This window comes from Crocodylus porosus, unplaced genomic scaffold (genome assembly GCF_001723895.1).
Source record: "Crocodylus porosus isolate Cpor-Errol unplaced genomic scaffold, CroPor_comp1, whole genome shotgun sequence".
Taxonomy (NCBI): domain Eukaryota; kingdom Metazoa; phylum Chordata; order Crocodylia; family Crocodylidae; genus Crocodylus; species Crocodylus porosus.
Window position 1 is genome coordinate 84,575,192 of NW_017728906.1, and position 19,235 is coordinate 84,594,426.

General features: G+C 41.9%; 1 protein-coding gene across 3 annotated transcripts in view; it reads right to left on the reverse strand.

The window, feature by feature from the left end:
* Nucleotides 1–19,235, reverse strand: part of TSGA10 (testis specific 10) — a 51,104-nt gene that overhangs the window by 8,189 nt on the left and 23,680 nt on the right. For 2 of the 3 annotated variants that reach the window (XM_019529476.1, XM_019529474.1), the window contains 8 exons: nt 15,083–15,237; nt 13,193–13,248; nt 12,781–12,949; nt 12,113–12,223; nt 10,939–11,124; nt 6,250–6,459; nt 4,912–5,114; nt 4,462–4,572 (listed from right to left, as the gene is read on the reverse strand). In XM_019529476.1, the coding sequence (XP_019385021.1) occupies nt 4,462–4,572; nt 4,912–5,114; nt 6,250–6,459; nt 10,939–11,124; nt 12,113–12,223; nt 12,781–12,949; nt 13,193–13,248; nt 15,083–15,237 (1,201 nt within the window). The remainder of the gene's footprint in view (nt 1–4,461; nt 4,573–4,911; nt 5,115–6,249; nt 6,460–10,938; nt 11,125–12,112; nt 12,224–12,780; nt 12,950–13,192; nt 13,249–15,082; nt 15,238–19,235) is intronic. The other variant, XM_019529475.1, reaches the window with a different exon arrangement.

Consider the following 19,235-nt stretch of genomic DNA (forward strand, 5'->3'; position numbering starts at 1 on the left):
CCTCTGGTGTCTTGGATCTGATGCAGAAGAGCCCTGGGGTTTAGACCTGGTCCAAGACAAGTTTGACATCCTTACTCTACATTACATCCATTTGGATGACCTACAAGAATCACTGGTTTTCTGTAATTTCTGGCCAGGTCTCCTTAAAGAGCAAAAGAGAAAAAAGATTAATAGAAATATCTGTATAGATTAGGGATAAAATACCTGTATAAACTAGTCCAGTATCCTCAACTATATAATCAAATTTGACACTTCCACTAATGTCCTGACAAAAAGTGCCAATACAGAAAATAAAGCACAAGCTTTTCTCTAGCTTAGTCTATTCTTAAGTTGGTCTACAGCTGTGAAACAGAAAAGTTTGTTGGAAGAGCTGGTTGTGATTGTTTATTACAAGTCTGTATCTCTTCTTTTTAAAAGATGAAGTATGCCTCTCCTATTACCAAAGGGTAGACTACAGTTCCTTACAGGATATATGCTTCATCAATTTGAACTTAAATAGATTTTGACCCTCAAAAGTTAAGTCTTGAACTAGTGTTTGTACTTCCTTCGAGATACCAGGTGCTGACAAAGGCCTCTCCTTGTAACATTTCCCTGTGGCCATTGCTTTAAATTCCTCCCCATTTTGTTTGCTGTGAGCTTATACAGGCTGCAACACTCAACAGCTGGCAAACTTAGCCTGCAGGGAATCAGAGACAACTCATCCAGGCTTTTTTGGTTCTTTATCATCACTCTGGGTGGATCCTGGTTCTTGTCTGGGCTCTTCACTACCTGCCATGACAGCAAAAAAGGAAGGTGCCAGATGAAAATAAAAATATTCAAATCCTGGTACGTCCCATCTACTCATTTTGAAATAACAGAAATGGATGCTGGAGACGGCCCACAAATCCTCTCCATGTTCCAGAATTGTCTCATTAATAGGCACAGGTACTATATTCTGGACAGCTAATTGAAGTTGATATATTTTTTAGTTTACTAACTTAAATTGGATCTTAAGTATGTCAATCCTCTTTTTACAGGTTTTTGAAAAGCTGATCTATAAAAACTGATCCAAATGCTTCTTCTGGAGAAGATGGTGAAACTCACACCAGTGGAAATGACTTGTTATGAAGATCACCTTTTTCTTTCTACTTAAACTCTGCTGCTCCTGTGGAGTGACTCGGTACAAAGAAGAATGAGAAAATCTCTATGGACCTTGCATCTGTGATTTCCCAGGTTATGGGCTATTTAGAAAAGCTGGACATGTTCAAGTCCATGAGGCTAGACAGAATGCACTCAAGGGTATTGAGGGAGTTGGTTAATGTGACTGCAGAACTGCTAGCTGTCTTTAAAAATTCACAGTGATTGGTTGAGGTTCCAGGTGATTGGAAAAGGGTAAATATAGTGCTCATCTTTGAGAAAGAAGGATCCAGGGACCTACAAACTGGTCAGCTTCACCTCAGTCCCTGGAAAAATCATGGAGCAGGTCCTCAAGGAAGCCATTTCTAAGTACTTGGAGGAGAAAGTGAATTTGCACCAATTCCCCAAAGGCAAGGGTATTCAACAGTGTGCCCTTGTTGCAAAGAATGCTAACAACATATTGGACTGCATTAGTAGGAGCGTTGCCAGCAGATCAAGGGAGGTAAGACCACATCTAGAGTACTGCGTGCAGTTTTGGGCCTTCCACTACAGAAAGGGTGTGGACAAATGGAAAGAGTTCAGCTGAGGGCAATGAGAATAGTTAGTGTGCTGGGGCAAATGACTTGGGAGAAGGGTGGAGGGAGATTGAGTCAAAGGGAGAAACAATTATTTGGGGGCATACCTCCCCAGCAGGTAAGTCCCACCCGGCCGGGGCCCCACTCAACTCACCCCTGCTTCAGCAGCACTCCAAAAGCAGACAAGCTGATTCTGGGGTTATTTACAAGTCTATCAAACTAAGAAGGCCAGCTCCAGAGGGCATCAACTTTAAAGATACCACTACTTGTGCACTGGTCGAGTAGATGCTGTATTGACTTGGCACAAAGTGCTTCAGTGCCAAATGAGCCCACAAAGCCAAGCTTTAGTACCAAACGAGTTAGTGCTGATGACAAATGTGCAAGCAGTAATTGCTGTATTAGTTGAATGCAAAATAGCAACACATAGTTGTGCCTATTGTGCTAGTGCTAAGTTATCTACAGGGATCCTGGTTTTCTCTGATTTAAAAAAAAAAATCCCCAAATTTTGGATTAAAAAAAGTAACCCAAAATCCACGTTTTTCCACGATTAAAATAAAATGCCACTAATATGTAGATATATATGTTTTATTTTAATCGTGGAAAAATATGGAATTTTGTTTACTTTTTTTAATCCAAAAGTTGGGGATTTTTTTTAAATCAGAGAAAACCAGGATCCCTGGTTATTTGACAATAGTAGTATACTTGTGGTACTGACTTGAAGGGTTCTATACTCTCTCTAGATGGCTGATTTTCCAGTTTCCTATTATGTGGTTTCAGAAAAGAAAATTGGTGCCAACAAGTCAACATAAGAGTTCATCTCCCTTCTCCTGTAGACTGCAGGTGTAGCCGTCTGTTCCTGCAGAGGCCTGATGGTGACTTAAGAACATTTGGAAAATGCCCCTAAGGCTGGCAGTGGTGAGAATAACTGCTGTCTTTACCCTTTCCACTCTCAACCCCCTGCAGAGATCAGGATTACTCCCTGCCCTGCAAAGGGGTTGAGGTAGCATGGCCCCACTCATCCCTGGGGCAGCAGGGATAAGTTGAACTGCACGGGCTGCCATCCTCTTCCATGCACAGACTGTGGTCAGCCAGGGTGACCCGGTCTTTCAGTGACCAGGAGCATTGGCACTGGCATTAGGGTCTCCACAGAGCTCCTAGATAGCTCTCTCCTGGACAGGCAGCCTATCAAGGAGCCAGTCTTCTGCCTCCTTCCCTCTGTTTCCTTTCAGGATGGCAGGAGAGAAGATGACTGTGAGATACCAGTGGTCTTTACTACCTGAAAGATGTATACAACTGTTGAAGTAAATGCAAAAGAGAGATATTCCTGGTCAGAAATGCTCTAATTTCCTGTGGAAGGCCACTGAATGGCTGTACATTTTTTTGTGCTGAGAGAAAAATTTTTTCCCAGCACAAATGTAATGCCTGTCCATACAGCCTAGAAGAATACAAGAGACACAGAGGTTGTGCCAACTCTTTGTCAAGCAGTGAGCAGAGGAGCCGAGCGGTGGTTACAATTCTCTGCCCTTTATGTTCTGCAAATTGGAAAAAAACAAGTGCATATGTGCCACCTACCCTGCACTACTGAAGAAAACATTCTGAACTCTTCTGCAGAGAAAGCATCATGAGTGAGATCCACATGCACAGAAGACTGAAGAGGAGAAGAGCAACGGAACTGGCAGGAGCTTTTTTTTCCTTTACCAAGACACCACTAATCCATCTGGTTGCAAGTGGTACCATTTTCTATTTTACAGAGTTGCAGAAGCTCTAGTTTTTAAATTAATATTTTTGTTACCACCCCACAATTTTGCAGGTTTGTTCTGGCTACAAGATCAGAGAAAAAAGTCCTCTGATTCAGATTCTGTAAATCCTCATTTCTATTTCACTTTTCTTAAGAGGCTTTCTAACACTGCACAAACATAAATAAATTAAACTTTACAAACCCTTGAGTTAAATAAAAAAAAGCAACCCTATTTATTCATGAGGAAACAGATACCAGGAAGTAAGGGACTTACTAGCATGGACTAGATTTAATAATTCACACATCTGTAGTTGGATAAAAGAAGCATGATGATGTAATTATATGCAAATTATATATATTGAGTAATTATATGCAAAGGTGACTCCAGGGGATACATCAATACAGTCATACCTTCCTTTGGCTGTGCCCACATGTGCATCAAGCTTGCCATATGATCAGCACAGGCTCCTGCCAGAGCTCCATCTGAGTGGTAAGCTCTATATCACCAGGTGCTTCCTATGAGCTGTGGCCAAAGCCACTGCTTTTATACTCCTCCAGAGGCCAGGAGGTGAACACTGCTGCATTTCACCCCCACTTCCCCTCTCCCTTTCCCCCCTCCCGCCCCAACTGCTGAATTTAGCAGCAGGGGAAAAAGAGAAAATAAGCAGTGGAAGTGCTTACAGAGAGGCTAAGGTCACATCTACATGGCAAACTTACCGGCAGCTCAGCCCTCACTCACGCCATGCTGTTTGGCTGGGGTGCTTCTTAAACTTAAAATAAGGTACTTGTGTCTGAATGCTGTCTCAGCCAGGTTTATTAGCATGGGATAATTGACACTGATACTAAGCTGCACTAGTTAGCTAGCCTGAAGTGCCACATGGACAAGGCTACATACACTCTTTTACACATTTGCTCATGATACTTCCTGAGGTCACGTGAGCAACCTTTATTTAATCCAAAGTAGTCTTACTTAAGTACAATGTAGTTAACCAGAAATAAAAATGAAAAAGAATAAATAATATAAAAACATACACTTGCCTTTCAAAGCGCTCTGTCCCCAGCTGTCTTTTAGTGATATCTAGATCAGACTCTAATTGAGATGTTGTATTTCTGAGCTGGGCAAATTCTCGACTTTGCATAGCACTGTAAAGTACACAAAATTGTCATCTGACTGTGGTAACCATCCCAATATAACTATACATACAATTATGCAAAGTTACCAAGGACAGAAAGAGTACAGTTGATATAAACAGCATTAAAAAAAGGAGTTAATATCTGAAGGGGAAAATATTGTATGGTACAGCACAGCTGCTGAGTCATGGGCACAACTCTACTTTTTGGCCTTCTTTTACTCTTAAGGTAATCCAAGAACACTGACCAGTCAAGAGGAAACTAAATAAATAACCAGTATACGTACATACATGGGAAAAAAGAAAGACAAGTCACTTCAGCCTAGATAACCAAATAGTTTTATTTACTCACAGTTTGTTTTCAGCTAGAGAAAGCTGCTCTTTAAGAAGCTGAATCTCAGACTCCTTTTCTTGTTTTATTATCTGTGCCTGAAATTCTTTCTCTCGATTGGACATCAGCAAAGACTCCAGGTTTTTCATAGAGATTCTTTCATTTGCCAGCTGTTTTCTAAGGAGTTCTATTTCAGAGCGGGATGATTCCCATTCATTTCGCAGCTGAGAAACAAATATTTGCATTTAATTCCATTTATGCTAGTGATCACTCATCAATGACCTGTATCACAATATGTCTGCTAAACTGTAAATCAGTTTCTCAAGTTTCAAGCTCTTTTACTACCTGGTGATACTTCCAGATTCCTCAGCCCAGAGGCACAAGACTGGTCTGAGACTCACAGGCAGCACCATGAGCTAGATGATTAGGCTACGCAGACTGGATCTGGCCCGTAGACTGAATCTTTGATGCCCCAATATAACTGGGGTGTCAGACTACAGTAGGACTTGCAGTGGCATATTAGATATCTGACAATTTCAGCTGGATCGCTACACTATGAATCTATCAAAAGCTCTCAGAATACTTTGCACATTCTGAAAGTACGAAAGGCCAGCAAAATATGCAAGATTTGGAACAAATAATCTAATTTTCCAACAAAGAGACTGTCATATTACACAACAGTATTATCAAAGGGAGACCACCTGTTATAAACAGAAATCAGAAGCAACATGAAGGATGAGGGCTGCTGGAAGCCAGTGAAGCAGAAGTGAAATAATTTAGTTGAGTTAGACAGAGGAGCAAAAACTAAAAGTCCAAAAAGTGAGGAGGGCACAGAAACAGAATTATAATAAAAATATACTGGTAATCTGAATCAGCACCCATAGTTTTTAGAACTTAGGCAATTAAAAAAAATGTTTATTGACAAAAGGAATTGCACAATACATATGACAGGCCTTATTCTACAAGAGCCTACAAGTTTAGGGATCTTGGTGTCCTTTCTGGAAGACTTCTCAAATAACAGCCAGCTCCTTCAAAGAAGGCTGACGAGTACATGGATTTAAAATCCAACGCTTACCCTTTTAGAAGTTAATAATAATTTTAGGTGCCTCTATCCATCTTGAAACACCTAAAAGACATCTGCCTTTTTCAAATGTTGAAGGTCTGCCATTTTGAGAGGTGCCAGGCCTTTTTAAAACGGGTCAAGATGAACATCCAAAAAAACTGAGACACCAAAGAAAAATAGTAAATTTGGAAAAAACCCTAAATAGGCTAATTCACAAAAGGAATTTAGCTTTTTCTATTAATTAAATTTTTGTTTTCAAATAGAAACTTCTTCCACAATGTTATTATTTTACATACCCTTTCCACTTCCTGTGTTGCAGAGGTTAGTTGCCGATTTAATAGCTCTTTGCTAGAGTCTAATTTAATGCAAACTTCTCGTGCAGATGCAAGATCTGCAAGTACAGAAACTTTCTCCAGCTGTATATTCTGAAGTTCCTCTTCCATTTTTACAAGAGACTTGCTTAAGGTAGAAATCTGTGACTTGTAGGCTTTTTCTGTTGCTAAATGCTGCCAAAACAAATTGGTTGTCTACATTTAAAAGAAAATTAATCAAGAGTACCCAAGTCCTAAAAATTCATAATTATGGCACATGCTAGGAAATTTTCTGTGGAAATTGAAAAACAACCCTACAGTTTCTTTCGTAAAATATTAGAACCTGTAAAATAATGTAGAGTAAGTTTTAAAATCTTTTCAAGTAAGTATTAACTTTTCCCATCCTTCATAACAAATAATTTTTAAAAATCTTGTTGCTTCTGATCATAAAAGCTGTCATTCATGGTTTTAAAACCTTGTCTAGGATTTTGCAACGTTTGCAATGCTGACAGTCTTTAAAATCCTGCTTTCAGTCCCACATTCAATCTCAACAAAACTTCATATCTTAACAATAAAAAAAAGTTGAATACAGTGAAAATGAACAATCAATAAATATTTAGATCCTGTAACACTTACCTTGCTGTTTTCTATAAAAGGCACTGCTACAGAGGTGACAGAATCATACAGAAGAGGCATGCACAAGCAGAAAGCCATTATTTCTCTCACTACAGGCATTTGGAACTGGTGTTTTATTTGAACATAGCCTACTTTTTTCTTCTGAATATGCTTCTAATTGGCCCAATCACAGAAACATAAAAGTAACTGTCTTGTCTGATCCTAAAAGGGCTGGTGCCTGTGGTTTTAGTTTTTGACAGGCAAAAAGATGACACAGAATAGTTCATGGGGGTGGTAATAAGATAAGGTTGTTCCCACCTAAGGAAGTAACAAGATATGATGATCTCCCTGAAGTACACATTACGATTGGGATTAATGGAAATAGTGTAAAAGCTGTGTGGAAAGTGTTACCCTAACTCTCCTTCTTGGTTTGCCAATGTTTAGTTTTGGAAACTAAACTCTCATGCCCTGGAAGGGCACAAGGAATATAGGGCTGTATTGAGTACCTGAAAAATTAATTACATATTAACAAATTACTATTTTTGTCCTGAAGTCACCAGCTGAGCTCCTATCATCATTAAATCAAAGATTTTATCCATCTAATGAAATCCCAGTAGATCAACTTAAGTAGATTTGATGGCTTAAGTTAAATGAGTTTAGGGTTGTGATAGGATATACAAACACCACAAAGGGATTTATTGAACATAAACACTGTGGCTGGCACCTGTAAAAGGTATCATATAACGCAAAAGTGGGAGGCAACAGGTGGCGAGGCAGGAAGCCTCTTGGGTCTTCCCATTAGAATTTCATGTGGGCTAAGCCCAGTCTTTTGATTGGCAGATCTCATACTCATAAGGGCTATGCGAAGTGCATCTGGCCATCAGGCCAGCCAAAAGGTGTTAAAAAGGAGAGCTCAAAGAAAGTTTGGCAGGAAATAAGAGCAGACTAGCTGCCCCCATCTCAGAGCCTGACTGCCTCTAGACCTGATGTTATAGCTACATTGCACAATGAAGTATTAAGCAGAGATATACTGGATAGCTTTGAACAAGCCAGATTTGGCATGGGCCACCTTAATGGTGCTCTTTATAGTTTTGGTCCGCAAGCTACCACAACCACACCATTTTCAATACTCGAGTTAACTTATACAGAGATCTCTGCATAGCATTTCATTGTGTCATGTAGACATACTTTGAGTAGGACTTTGGTTATTTAGAACTTTTCTGGAGGGAAGAAAGGCCTTGCAGTGGACTTCAGGATGACTGTTAAGCTACACTGTAGCAAGGGAAACCTCACTTGAGGGGAAGAATTGAGACTAAGAGTTGAGTTAAGAGTTGGGGGGATACATATCCTCCAAGGGGCAGAGAACTAAGCCCAGCTGGGATAGAAGCATTGTGGTTTGCCAGGTGTGTCTCAGTGTGAAAAGAAACATGTCCTTGCCAGTGCAAGCAAAACTGCAATTTTGTTTTTCCGGATCTCCCAAAATTTGGTCACCTGCTGTAGCAAGAGTTTTTTGTGCTGTACTGCCAATGCTATGCTCTGCTGTATAAAACCATTAATTCAGGGGTGGCCACAAGTGGCACAGTCAGCATCTATATATATGGTGCGTGGTAGACTGAGAAGGGACTGGCAGCACAGCAGCAGAAAGGGCAGGAATCAAAAAGGAGAGCAGCAGATTGGGCAGGGACATAGGGCAGGAAGCAGAAAGAGCATTTGATCAGGCAGGAAAAGGGGAATAGAATGGAACCTAGGGGGTGAGGACCTAACTTGTGACACACCTGCCAAAAAGTTGGCCCCCACTTCTTAACTGGACACCAGCAACAACTGGGCTTCTCTGGTCTACTTCATGAAGCAGTAAGAACTGGTTTCCATGTTCTAAATGTTTTTTGGACCACTCTTCCCACTCCCCTCTGCAATTCTTCAGAACCAGTGTTAGAAAGTGGATTTTTGTACCATGTCAGGCCCCATATGGAGGACAGAAGAACTTGAAGCAAGAACTGGGAGAGGAATGGAATATATGATAAAAAATTTACATATAATTTGGGTATGCTGTAGGGCATTGTATGAGGTGAAGCTTTCAGACATTTAAAGTGCACACACAGTTAGATAAAACCACACTGCAGCAGGGTGCTTATTGCTTCTGCTACCTTAAGGGAAGGCAAACTGCAGGTGAAGCAGAGAGTAATCAAGGGAGCCACTTGACCCAAAAGGGGCTGGGCTTTCAGGATATAAGCCCAGGGCTGAAGCTGGGCAGGCAGTCTGGCCTGAAAGCCATGGAGAAAAGAACTCTTGAGCAGAAAGGCTACAGCAAGACTCCTGACTAATACCTGAGCTGGGGTAGGCAAGACCAGGGATTTAGGGATTGAGACTGTAGAGATGGTGGAGTTCTCAACTGGCCTGGGAGTGAGGCCAGGACCCAAGGGATTGGGGCCACAGCCAAGGAGCAGGGCCACAGCCAAAGAGTGATGAGAGCAGGCAGTGCTTGTAGGACCTGTTGGACCTGCAGAACCCACAGACCAGGGGGGGGTGAGGACCAGAGTAAGGGACCCGTAGCCTGTGAGGTGGAAGAAGAAGGGAGGCCAGGGGGCCCACAGTCTGGGAGGGGCAGAGTCTGTTGGATGTATAGTTAGAGAGACAGAGGTTGAGCCCAGGAGGGGCAGAGAATGTAGGCCTAAACCCTAGAGGGGTTGAGAGTGTGAGGTAGAGGCCTGGGCCCAGGAGGGGCTGGGACGGTTAAAGGCACTAGGGCTGGAGGCCCCAACAGTGGTGGAGACTGTCCTAGGTTTAGAGGACTGCATTGACTGGAGCTGACACTAGGAATGGACTGGATTGGATAATGGGGCTTAATGCCCAATGATGGGTAACATATGCGAGGCTTGGGTGTAGCTAAAAGGGGAGATGAGGAGGCCATGTAATTAGCTCTTAAGGTGATGAGCAGTGACACCTGTATGCATGAGCATGTGATCTCGCTTGGGGCAGCCTCCCTTTTCTTAACAGCGTAATTACATCAAGGCATGGCAGACGTGTTGAAAGGGAGATTGCTCCAAAGAAAGTAAAGGTGACAAGGCCTGAGGAGGGTTCCATGGGCATCACAGTCACCTTAAAATATGTTAAAAACTTATAATTAATATTTTTTGTGCCTACACATATGCAGCAAGGCTGCTTTGACGTGCCGTAAGTACAGCGTGTTGGAACAGACTATTTCATAGATTTCATAGATATTAGGGCTGGAAGGGACCTCGGAAGATCATCGGGCCCAGCTCCCCACCCAATGGGCAGGAAGTCAGCTTGGGTCATAAGATCGCAGCAAGATAAGCATCCAATTTACTCTTGAAGGTGTTCAATGTAGGTGCTTGAGCCACCTCCAATGGCAGGCTGTTCCAGACCTTGGGGGCTCGGACAGTAAAGAAATTCTTCCTTATGTTCAGCCTGAAATGGTCTCGCAGTAGTTTATGACTGTTCAACCTTGTCATCCCTTGGGGCGCTCTGGTGAACAAACGTTCCCCCAGATCCTGATGATCACTCCGACAAATTTATAGGTGGCCATCAGATCACCCCTGAGTGCTTTTCCAGGCTAAAAAGCCCCATGGCTCTCAGCCTGTCGTCGTAAACTATTAATTGAGTCTGCTTAAGTGTGGTAATTATTGCACTCCAACAGACTCCAGCATCATGTGCATCAGTGTCCCCATGCTGAAAAATGGTGGTGGGGGCATTTTAGCTAAAGTTTGTTTGATGAGCTTTAGTAAAGTATCCCCACCACTATTTTCCACACAGGGATGCTGATACACATGACGTTCTGAGCGCTTTAATTAGACCAGTTCTCAGAGCCACTCTAATTAAAGTGCTTCCCCACGCCCCCTGATCCTGGATCATGTATATGCCTGTGTTTGCCAATGAATATTGGTTAAAAGGAATTTCAAACAATAGTTATGGCATATTATACAATTCACCCCTACTATAAATTCACCAGGTTAGACCAAATTTGTTAACAGCTTCTGACTTACCAGTAACATTACCAGGCATTGTTTAGTGTCAATTATAAAAGATGCTGTTCTAACTTACTTGCTCCATCTCTATATCAAGGGATTCTATTCTCTCTCTTGTCCTGTGACTCTCAGACTCTGCAGTAAGAAGTGCCTGTTTAATAGAATTACAGTCTGCCTCTGCTTGGAGGAATTTTGTTTCCCAGCTTTCTGCCTGTTCACTGGCTCTGTGGTACCTCTCCAAAATTTCATGATTTTCTCTCTCCTAAAATAAAGAATCCACTTTTATTTTTTTTAAAAATGATCTTCTGTAGTAAATTAAACAAAAATATGGGAAACATTCATGTCCACAGTGAGAACAAAGGACCTGATATCTTCTGTCCATAGAAAATTTTCCCCTTCTACCTCAGACTTCAGATAAAAAGAATCAAGAGATGGTACTGGGTCCATTTAGATGGCTTAAACCCTTCACTGTATTATAATGTTAAATATTAATATATTTCTGCAATGCAGAGATATACCTCACATTTTTTATTAAAAATTCCTGAATAGACACACGCTTTAAGTAATACCTATTTCTGTGTATAGGATTAAAAACTATTTATTACAAGTCTTTGAAATACCATTAAACCACAGATTTTAACTTTTATAGATTTATTATTTTACATGGAATAATATGTTAACGTTTCAGTCACTGTTAATCAGATGTAGTATTAAAATTGATCTGGAAATGAAAGGTAACCAGTTCCCTATGTCATTCAAAGCCCACTCCCTGATGACAGCAAAAACAAACGAATAAAAATTCAGACTATCAAAAAATGCTGGGCCGAACTGAATTATGGGAATTTCAATTAGGAATAAAGCTTTTGAAAAAGCTACAAATGAAAATAGGGTTAAAATGATTTACCATATTTTTCATATACAACACACATCCTTTCCCAAAAACTAGCTGCTGGAAGTTGAAATGTGCATTATAAGGAAGGAAATACATTAAGAGCAGTTTCTGCTGCTTACTGGACTAAAGCAAAAGTAAAGTCTGCATGCCACCCACAGGAAGCAGAACAATTAGCAGGTTTTGCTCCCTAGCTGCTGCTACTCAGTTACTTCGTACTATAAAGATCTTTTTCTTTATTTGTCCTTTCAAAGAAACAATATACACTTCGTATTCTGGGACATGTTGTATGGAAGAATATACAGTAATTCTTGTTATAAATGTTTTTTATAACATGTCTTAGCAACATGCATATACTTACTTTAGAATTTAGTGTGGTTTTCAGTTTGGCAATAGTTGCACTTGAATCCTGGACTTCCAACTTCATATCATCAAGTTCATTCTCGTACTTCACAAGTTTCTGGTGGAGTATCTGTGAAGATATTCAATCTGTAAGGCTAAGTTTAACATAGTGATTTTAATACTATGGAATAAAACTAGCTAGCAAGTAGCTAGAAAATACTGCTTTTCTATCTAACTTTTAAGTTTACAGGATACAAAAAAAGTCATATCAACTCAATACTTTTGGCTGTACAAATACAACAGAAACTTTTTACATAATTTTTATGCTTCTGGGTAATGTTTTAGGGTATCTTTCATAAAAATAATAGACCACTTGATCTACTATAAAAAGTTTATGAAAGAAAGAGAACAACAATGATTGACAACAAAATCCAGCTATTAGCTGACTGGAGTTATGTCAGGGATGAGATTAGAAACCTATTTGGAGATAAGAACATAAAAAACTTAAGAAATGCCACACTGGGCCAGACCAAGTCCACCTTGCCCAATAAGTATTTTGTCTCTCCCAGAGATGGACAGTAGCAGAAATGAATCAGTATTATACATAAGGCAGGCCACAAGTGACATACAGGCCTTCTGGAAATATGCAATTTTAACTCTCAGTCAAGGTTCAGTGTTTAGGTATACCTGATTTTCTTGCTTAATATTATAAAGCTGATCCTGCAATCTGTCATTCTCTTTAGCTAAGGATTCTCTGTTTCTGTTAGTCTGAGCAAGTTCATGATTGGCTTCATCTAGTTGCTGACGCAGTCTGGTGATATCTTCCTTATAGGCACAAAGACTTTCAGCAGACTGTCTATGCAGCAAATAAAATTATATGTAATAAACACAAGCAATACATTTTCAAGGAATTAAGATTGAAAGTCACTAAACAAAAAACACAGAAACTAGAAAGTGACATTTTGTAATGTAAAAAAACATGTAAAACAATGAATTTTAGAAAATTTAATTCTGATCAGAATTCAATATTTTCATACCATTGATATTTTTCCAATGAAAACAACTGTTCCAATAATGCTGTCCTTAGAATTTGACTTACTTTGATGAATGCTCCACCTCAGAAACGATTTCCTTCAAACTTAAAATCGTCTTTTCCTTGAAAACAAATTTAAAAAAAATAAAACTAGTTTCTCTTCAATAAATAAATGAAAGTGGTTGCATAGGATCAAAATATAGCTTTTTCATTTTTTTTAACTGTCTATTCTAAAACTTCAAGCTCATTCTGGTTTGGCAGAACCTCACCATTCATTTTATAGAGAATCTTATATTAATCCCACATTAGAAAGGGTTTTCAATTTACAGTGAGTAAATTGTGATAGGCCTTTAAAGTCTAGCCAGTTATCTGACACCAGCAAATGAAGATACTAGCATTATAAACTTCTGCAGTTTAAGTTTTCATTTAAAATATTATGTGTCTGTTTATTGCAAAAATAATTTACTGAATGTGAGCCAAATGCTAAGAGATGCAGAACTGTCTTCCAAAATCTCCTGACAATTTGCTCCGGTCTTTCTTAATTTTTACAGTACAGCAGAATGAGCTAACCACAGCCTGGCAACTTTCACTGCTGCTAGTTAGAATCTGGTTGGAAGAATGAACAGCAAGGATATGCACAAGAATTCCCTGAGCTTCGTAATGCTGGCCTTTTGGGGAAACGATTAAAAGCAGCAGGGACAGGATGAGGATAAGACCCAGAAACGGATGGAGAAATAAGTACAGCTAAGTACCTCAATTACATTAGCTTCATTCTCATGTCAAAAATGAAGGAAACCATTTTATAATTTTCTATATTGGAATAAAAGCATAATGATTTTGTGTACTGATACACTGGCATTAGGCCACTTAGCAGTGGCTTGTTTCATTTAAATCAGTCCACAGTCAACTTAAGGTACAGTTACAAATACTTCTAAGCTAAAATAAGTGTCCCCATACAAATGTTATAGCATGTTGACATCACTTGCACCATTTAATTACATTGATTTTACATCTTAGGGCCTGAAGACTTGAAACAGTTACGGCAGTGTCAATAAGAGTGGGGATTTAAAGCACAAAAGTCATTCAAAAGTAATGGCCTGTATGCAAATTTTTGCTGTGAGACAAACAAAAGCTAAGTTGCAGCCACCGAACCCTCAGTGAAAGAGGGTAAGCTACTGGGGGTTAGATTTCATTTACTATGTGGCAAGACCATGCACACAGGCAGTTACGAGAGAATGACTAACCTGCTATAAATCCTTGTTCTTCATTACTTTGTGGGAAGTTGTTTATGGGTAAAAAAAGATGCTGCATTTGAGGTGCTTCTGACTGATAAGAGTCAAAACCTGGAAGAGTCATAGCAGACTAAAGGTAAAAACACACATCAGGTTTATCCCAGGTCTGATTGTCCGGGGGTTTAACTTGCATCAAAGCAAGTGTAAGAGAATCATTTACACATGCAGTTTGACTGGCAGTTAAGACAAATTAATTGCTATTGTCCCAAGAAAAAGTGTTAATCTTGGATTAGAAATGGATGTTGCCAACTGACGCAGATCAGCTGTCCCAGGATGTGTCCCAGCACAGTGGATCTGTTTTAGTGACTGAAAGTGCCTATTGTCCCACCTATTGATGCTGCTAAACCTAGAATGGTTTAGCCTATCAGTTTATTCCTCCTCACTCCAAGGACACTGTGAAAGGCCCATCTCTTGGGTATATTTCCAGTTAAACTATAGAAAATACTAAAAGTTATATTTCTATTGACGCTAATGACAGTTTTTACTGCTGACTTCAGTGGCAGCTGAGTTAGGCTAAGGCCATTTATATGAGGTTCTCAACCCAATCATGCAAGAAGAAATATATAACCTTAACAGGTTCATTCCAAATTTAAGTTTTATGAAAATGTTCTAATATCAAAGAATCAGTAATACATTAGAGAGGTATTGACATAATAGAACATACTTTAATTGCTAAAGTCTTTTCAAAGGCAGCGATTTTCTCTGATTTTTCCTCTATAAATTCTTGCAAGGAGTCCTTTTCTCTATCCAACTGCGAAATAGTTTCTTTGAGAACGTAGATTTCATCTTGTTTAGCAATATTTTGTTTGGAATAGTTATCTGGACACAACCAAAAAGGTCTCATTGTTATTAACTGTGTTCTGGCTGATATACTTCTAAAGATAATTCTATGTTAAATTATGTAAGAAGCAGAGCCAGTGGGGAAAATGAAGGAAATGCTTACCTTGTGGTAGCATACTTGCACCTATACTGTTTAACTTCTACATCAAGGATCAACCAATTCACCTGGGCACAAGAAGTTTTATTTATGCAGATATTTGTGCGCTGCTGCCCAAGCTAAGAACTTCACTCAGGCCAAGGCCACATTGGCATCACTATTTCAACTGGCTGTCAGACTATTACACCAAAAATCAACTATGTGCCAAACCAAATAAAACACAAGTTAGTCTTTCCTACCTTCAGAACTGAGATACTAGTAAATGGCTCAACCTTACCTGAAATGGAATAGCCTTTACCCACTGCCCAAATCCTACCTACCTTGGAGGGACACTAGACCTCATGCTTTCATATAAAGCACATACAGAAAAGGTGAAGTGCAAAGTTAGTTCCTGGAACAAGATCTCCCAACAAGTCCAAATGCGGGGGCCAACAATAGTGTTACAAACTACTGGGCTTGCACTTTGTTATTCGGCTGCTGATTATGCATGCCTGGTTTGCGAAAGATTGGCATATGCAAAGAACTAGACACCGTACTGAACAAAAGTTGCAAGTGCATTACGGGATGCCTTAAACAAGGGGTTGTCAACCAGTGGTAGGTGTACCTTTGGGGGTACTTGGACTGGTCCTAGGGGATACACACGGGTGGGCAGGGACAGGGCAGCAGCACCCCTCTGCAGGGCAGGGAAGCTTGCACATGGAACCTGCTGCTGCTACACACCAGCCCAGTGAGCTTCCCTGCCCAGCAGAGAGGAGCTGCTGCCCTCACCTCAGCCTGGTGAGCTCCCCACCCTCCCCTCAAGCCCTGGTCCTAGGAGGCGGCGGTGCTCTGTCCCCACCTCCCTGCTCTGTGCCCGGCCGCCTGCCACCCCTACTTGACATTTGGCCTCATGCTAACCACCACCCCCACCCCCAGCTCAGTGTTTGGCTGTGTGCTACCCCCCACCACAATATAATATGAAACAAACCCCTACATAAAGCATATTTACTATTTGAGAAGCAAACAATTTTCTAATCGTTACAGTTTTATGAAAAATTATCAGAAAGTACTGGTATTAAGAAATAGCTCATGAAATATTTCCCCCCACATAATAATGAATGTCCATATGTACAGTAGTACTGAAGTGACGCTGCAGCCAGGATGATTCAAATAATGTTTGGGACAGACTTTTTCAGGTGTCCTGAGAATAAAAAATAACCTCATTCAAAAGGTTGTCTCAGTATATCCCAACCACGCAGCTGGTCCAATGAAAGATGCCTCCAACAGAAATCCTTGTCTTTCACATATGTGTATATAGACTTTACATGCAACCAAACTATATTAGAAAGAACATTGTTAGAAGGTGTAAAGCTGAGCATTTAAAAAATTAGGAAATGTCAGAATGACTGTTATCTGTGCAATCTTAATTTGGCCTCCTTGTGAACATTCATTTGGAAAGTCTTTACTTCCACGATTACTACAAACCACAGTCTTATTCTGTGCAGAAAATGAGCAGCTGTTCATATTCTCCAGATAGTGGCCTGAATCTTATTTGCTGCACACTGTTCAAGTCTTGCTTGAAAGACAAAAATATTAAGTTCCTCACAGCCTTGTCTTTGTTGTTCATCATCACAATATCCAAGTGCTTCACAAATGTTAGTGAACTATAGTTTTGCACCAATGCTATCATTGTTGCTATTTTGCAGAAGGAGAAAAATTAAGATATATCTAGGATGCCCCTAATTTTTAGGGTGCATCAATCATATATCATTTCCTATGTTCAAAACAAAGCACAGCTCTTACTGACTTCATTTGCAGGCAAAGTACTGGCTGCATGCAGAAGTAAAAAAAAACCCAAAATGGAATCAGCTTTAACTAAAAGTGTCAAAAAGCCCCACTGAAGCATCTGTTCTATACAGACACTGCAGAGCCAGCTCAAAATAATGTGTGCTCAACACTTCTGCTAGTAAGACCCTAACATTTCCTATCAGGCACCCAGAAAATGAAGAAAAGACATTTAGCAATCACATGAGACATTTGGTTGAAGTGATTTGTCTCGATTCATACAAGAACTTTGTATCTTACAGCTGGGATGAAGCTAGAATCCAGTTCCCCAGAGAACCTTCATCTGCTTTAACCACGAACCTCCCTTCACCTGCAGTTCCCTGCCCCATTAACTGTACAACTTTCAACTCCTGCAAAAAACGAGGCTGAGGTACTAGAGCAGTGGTCTCCAACCTTTTTAAGTAGGAGATCACTTTTTGATCTCCTACTTAAGCAACCAAAAGATCTACCATGTGCCCCACCCCCTCCCCACAGGTCAGTCTAGGCAGAAAGGGGGAAGGGCAGATCCAGGCAGAGTGAGAAAAGATTATTGGGGGGGGTGCACCCCCACCACAGCAGGTAAGTCTGTGAGGGAAGGGCCAGGGGGAGGGGCTAAGGGCTGTGGTGGGGGGCAGGGAAGATCAAGGCCCCAGCCATTAGGGAAGGAGCAGGGCACAGGCAGGAACAGGGGCTGCAGTGAGTGGGGCCCTCGCTAGGCCAGATGGTGGGAAAAAAGGAGGCCCAGGGGCCACATGTTCCCCAGGCCTCCATTTGTCCCCCACTTCCCCCAGTCCCCGCTCCTATCTCCTTCCCTCACTGCTGAGGCCTTGATCTGCCCACCCCCCTGGCAGCGAGAGAGGGAGCAGGGCTGGAACAGGAGCAGGCCCTGCACAGGCGGGGCACAGGGCACATGCAGCCTGGGAGGGCACGGGGGGCACATGCCCCCAGATCTGCACGCTGGCCGGGCTGGCTGAGGCCATGGCAGCAGTGGGCTCTTCCCGGGGGGGGGCGCGTTATCTTAGCTGTGCTGCAAGCCTGGGCCTCTTTGTGCCGCAAGTCCCAGATGCGCTGTGCAACAGACAAAAGACACCACTACCGAGCACCACTGCTGTCCCACTGCTGCTTTATTGCTCTGAGCTGCCAGTCCCGAGCTGGAGCGGTTTGTGTCAGCCGCGTGGCGCCAGAGGCAGGACTGGACCAGGACAGCTGCCCGGGAGTAGCAGATTGAGCCCTGCAGCAGCAGCACCGGGAGAGCAGGTTGGGTGGGCTATGGCGAATTTTCGGGTGCCTGCAACACCCCCCATAGCCCCATTCCCAGGGCCCCCCACGCCCCAAGCCCCACTGCAGCTAGCTTAGGAGCACCTCAATGCCACATGTCTCCCACTGCTGGGCTGAGCCTCGTCCCCTACCCACTGCAGCGGGGCTCTGGGCAAGCAGTCCAGCATGCAGGGATAGCTGCCTTGCCCCGTACACAGATCAGGGGTGGGGGACCATGCTCCTGGGGGCCTCTGCCAGAGTGCGTGCAGCAGCGGGAGCGCCCCTGCACACATTAACGAGCTGCCCAGACTCCGACCCTCCTGCGGCCCGGCTAGAGCCCCACTCACCCAGTAGCAGGGGGCACAGAGAGGGATCATCCCACTCACCTGGCTGGGCTTGGCAGCAGGAGGCAACTCAGCCCAGCTATGTATGTCCTGCCAGTCCTACCTCCCGGACCACGTCCTGGCCACTCTCGATTGTGGAGCGTCTGACAGGCAGTCAATCTCAGTCTAGGGAAGGTTGCCCCCTCAGACTGAGATAAACTGTCAGGGGCTTCCCAAATGACCAGCTGGTGACCACTGTACTAAAGACACTACCTTCTTCTCTATACAAAACTGGTACTTCTCCTAACAGAGTCAACACCGTATATTGCTCTACGTTAAGGAGCAATATACATCAACCCTCATCAAGACAGAATCAAAGGATGAGGAAGTAGAAGGACTGTGGGTTAGGCTACATGGGGGGCAAGGAGAAAAGGATTTGGTGGTAGGGGTCTGCTACAGACTCCCACATCAAGGGGAAGAAATAGATTTGGGGCTCC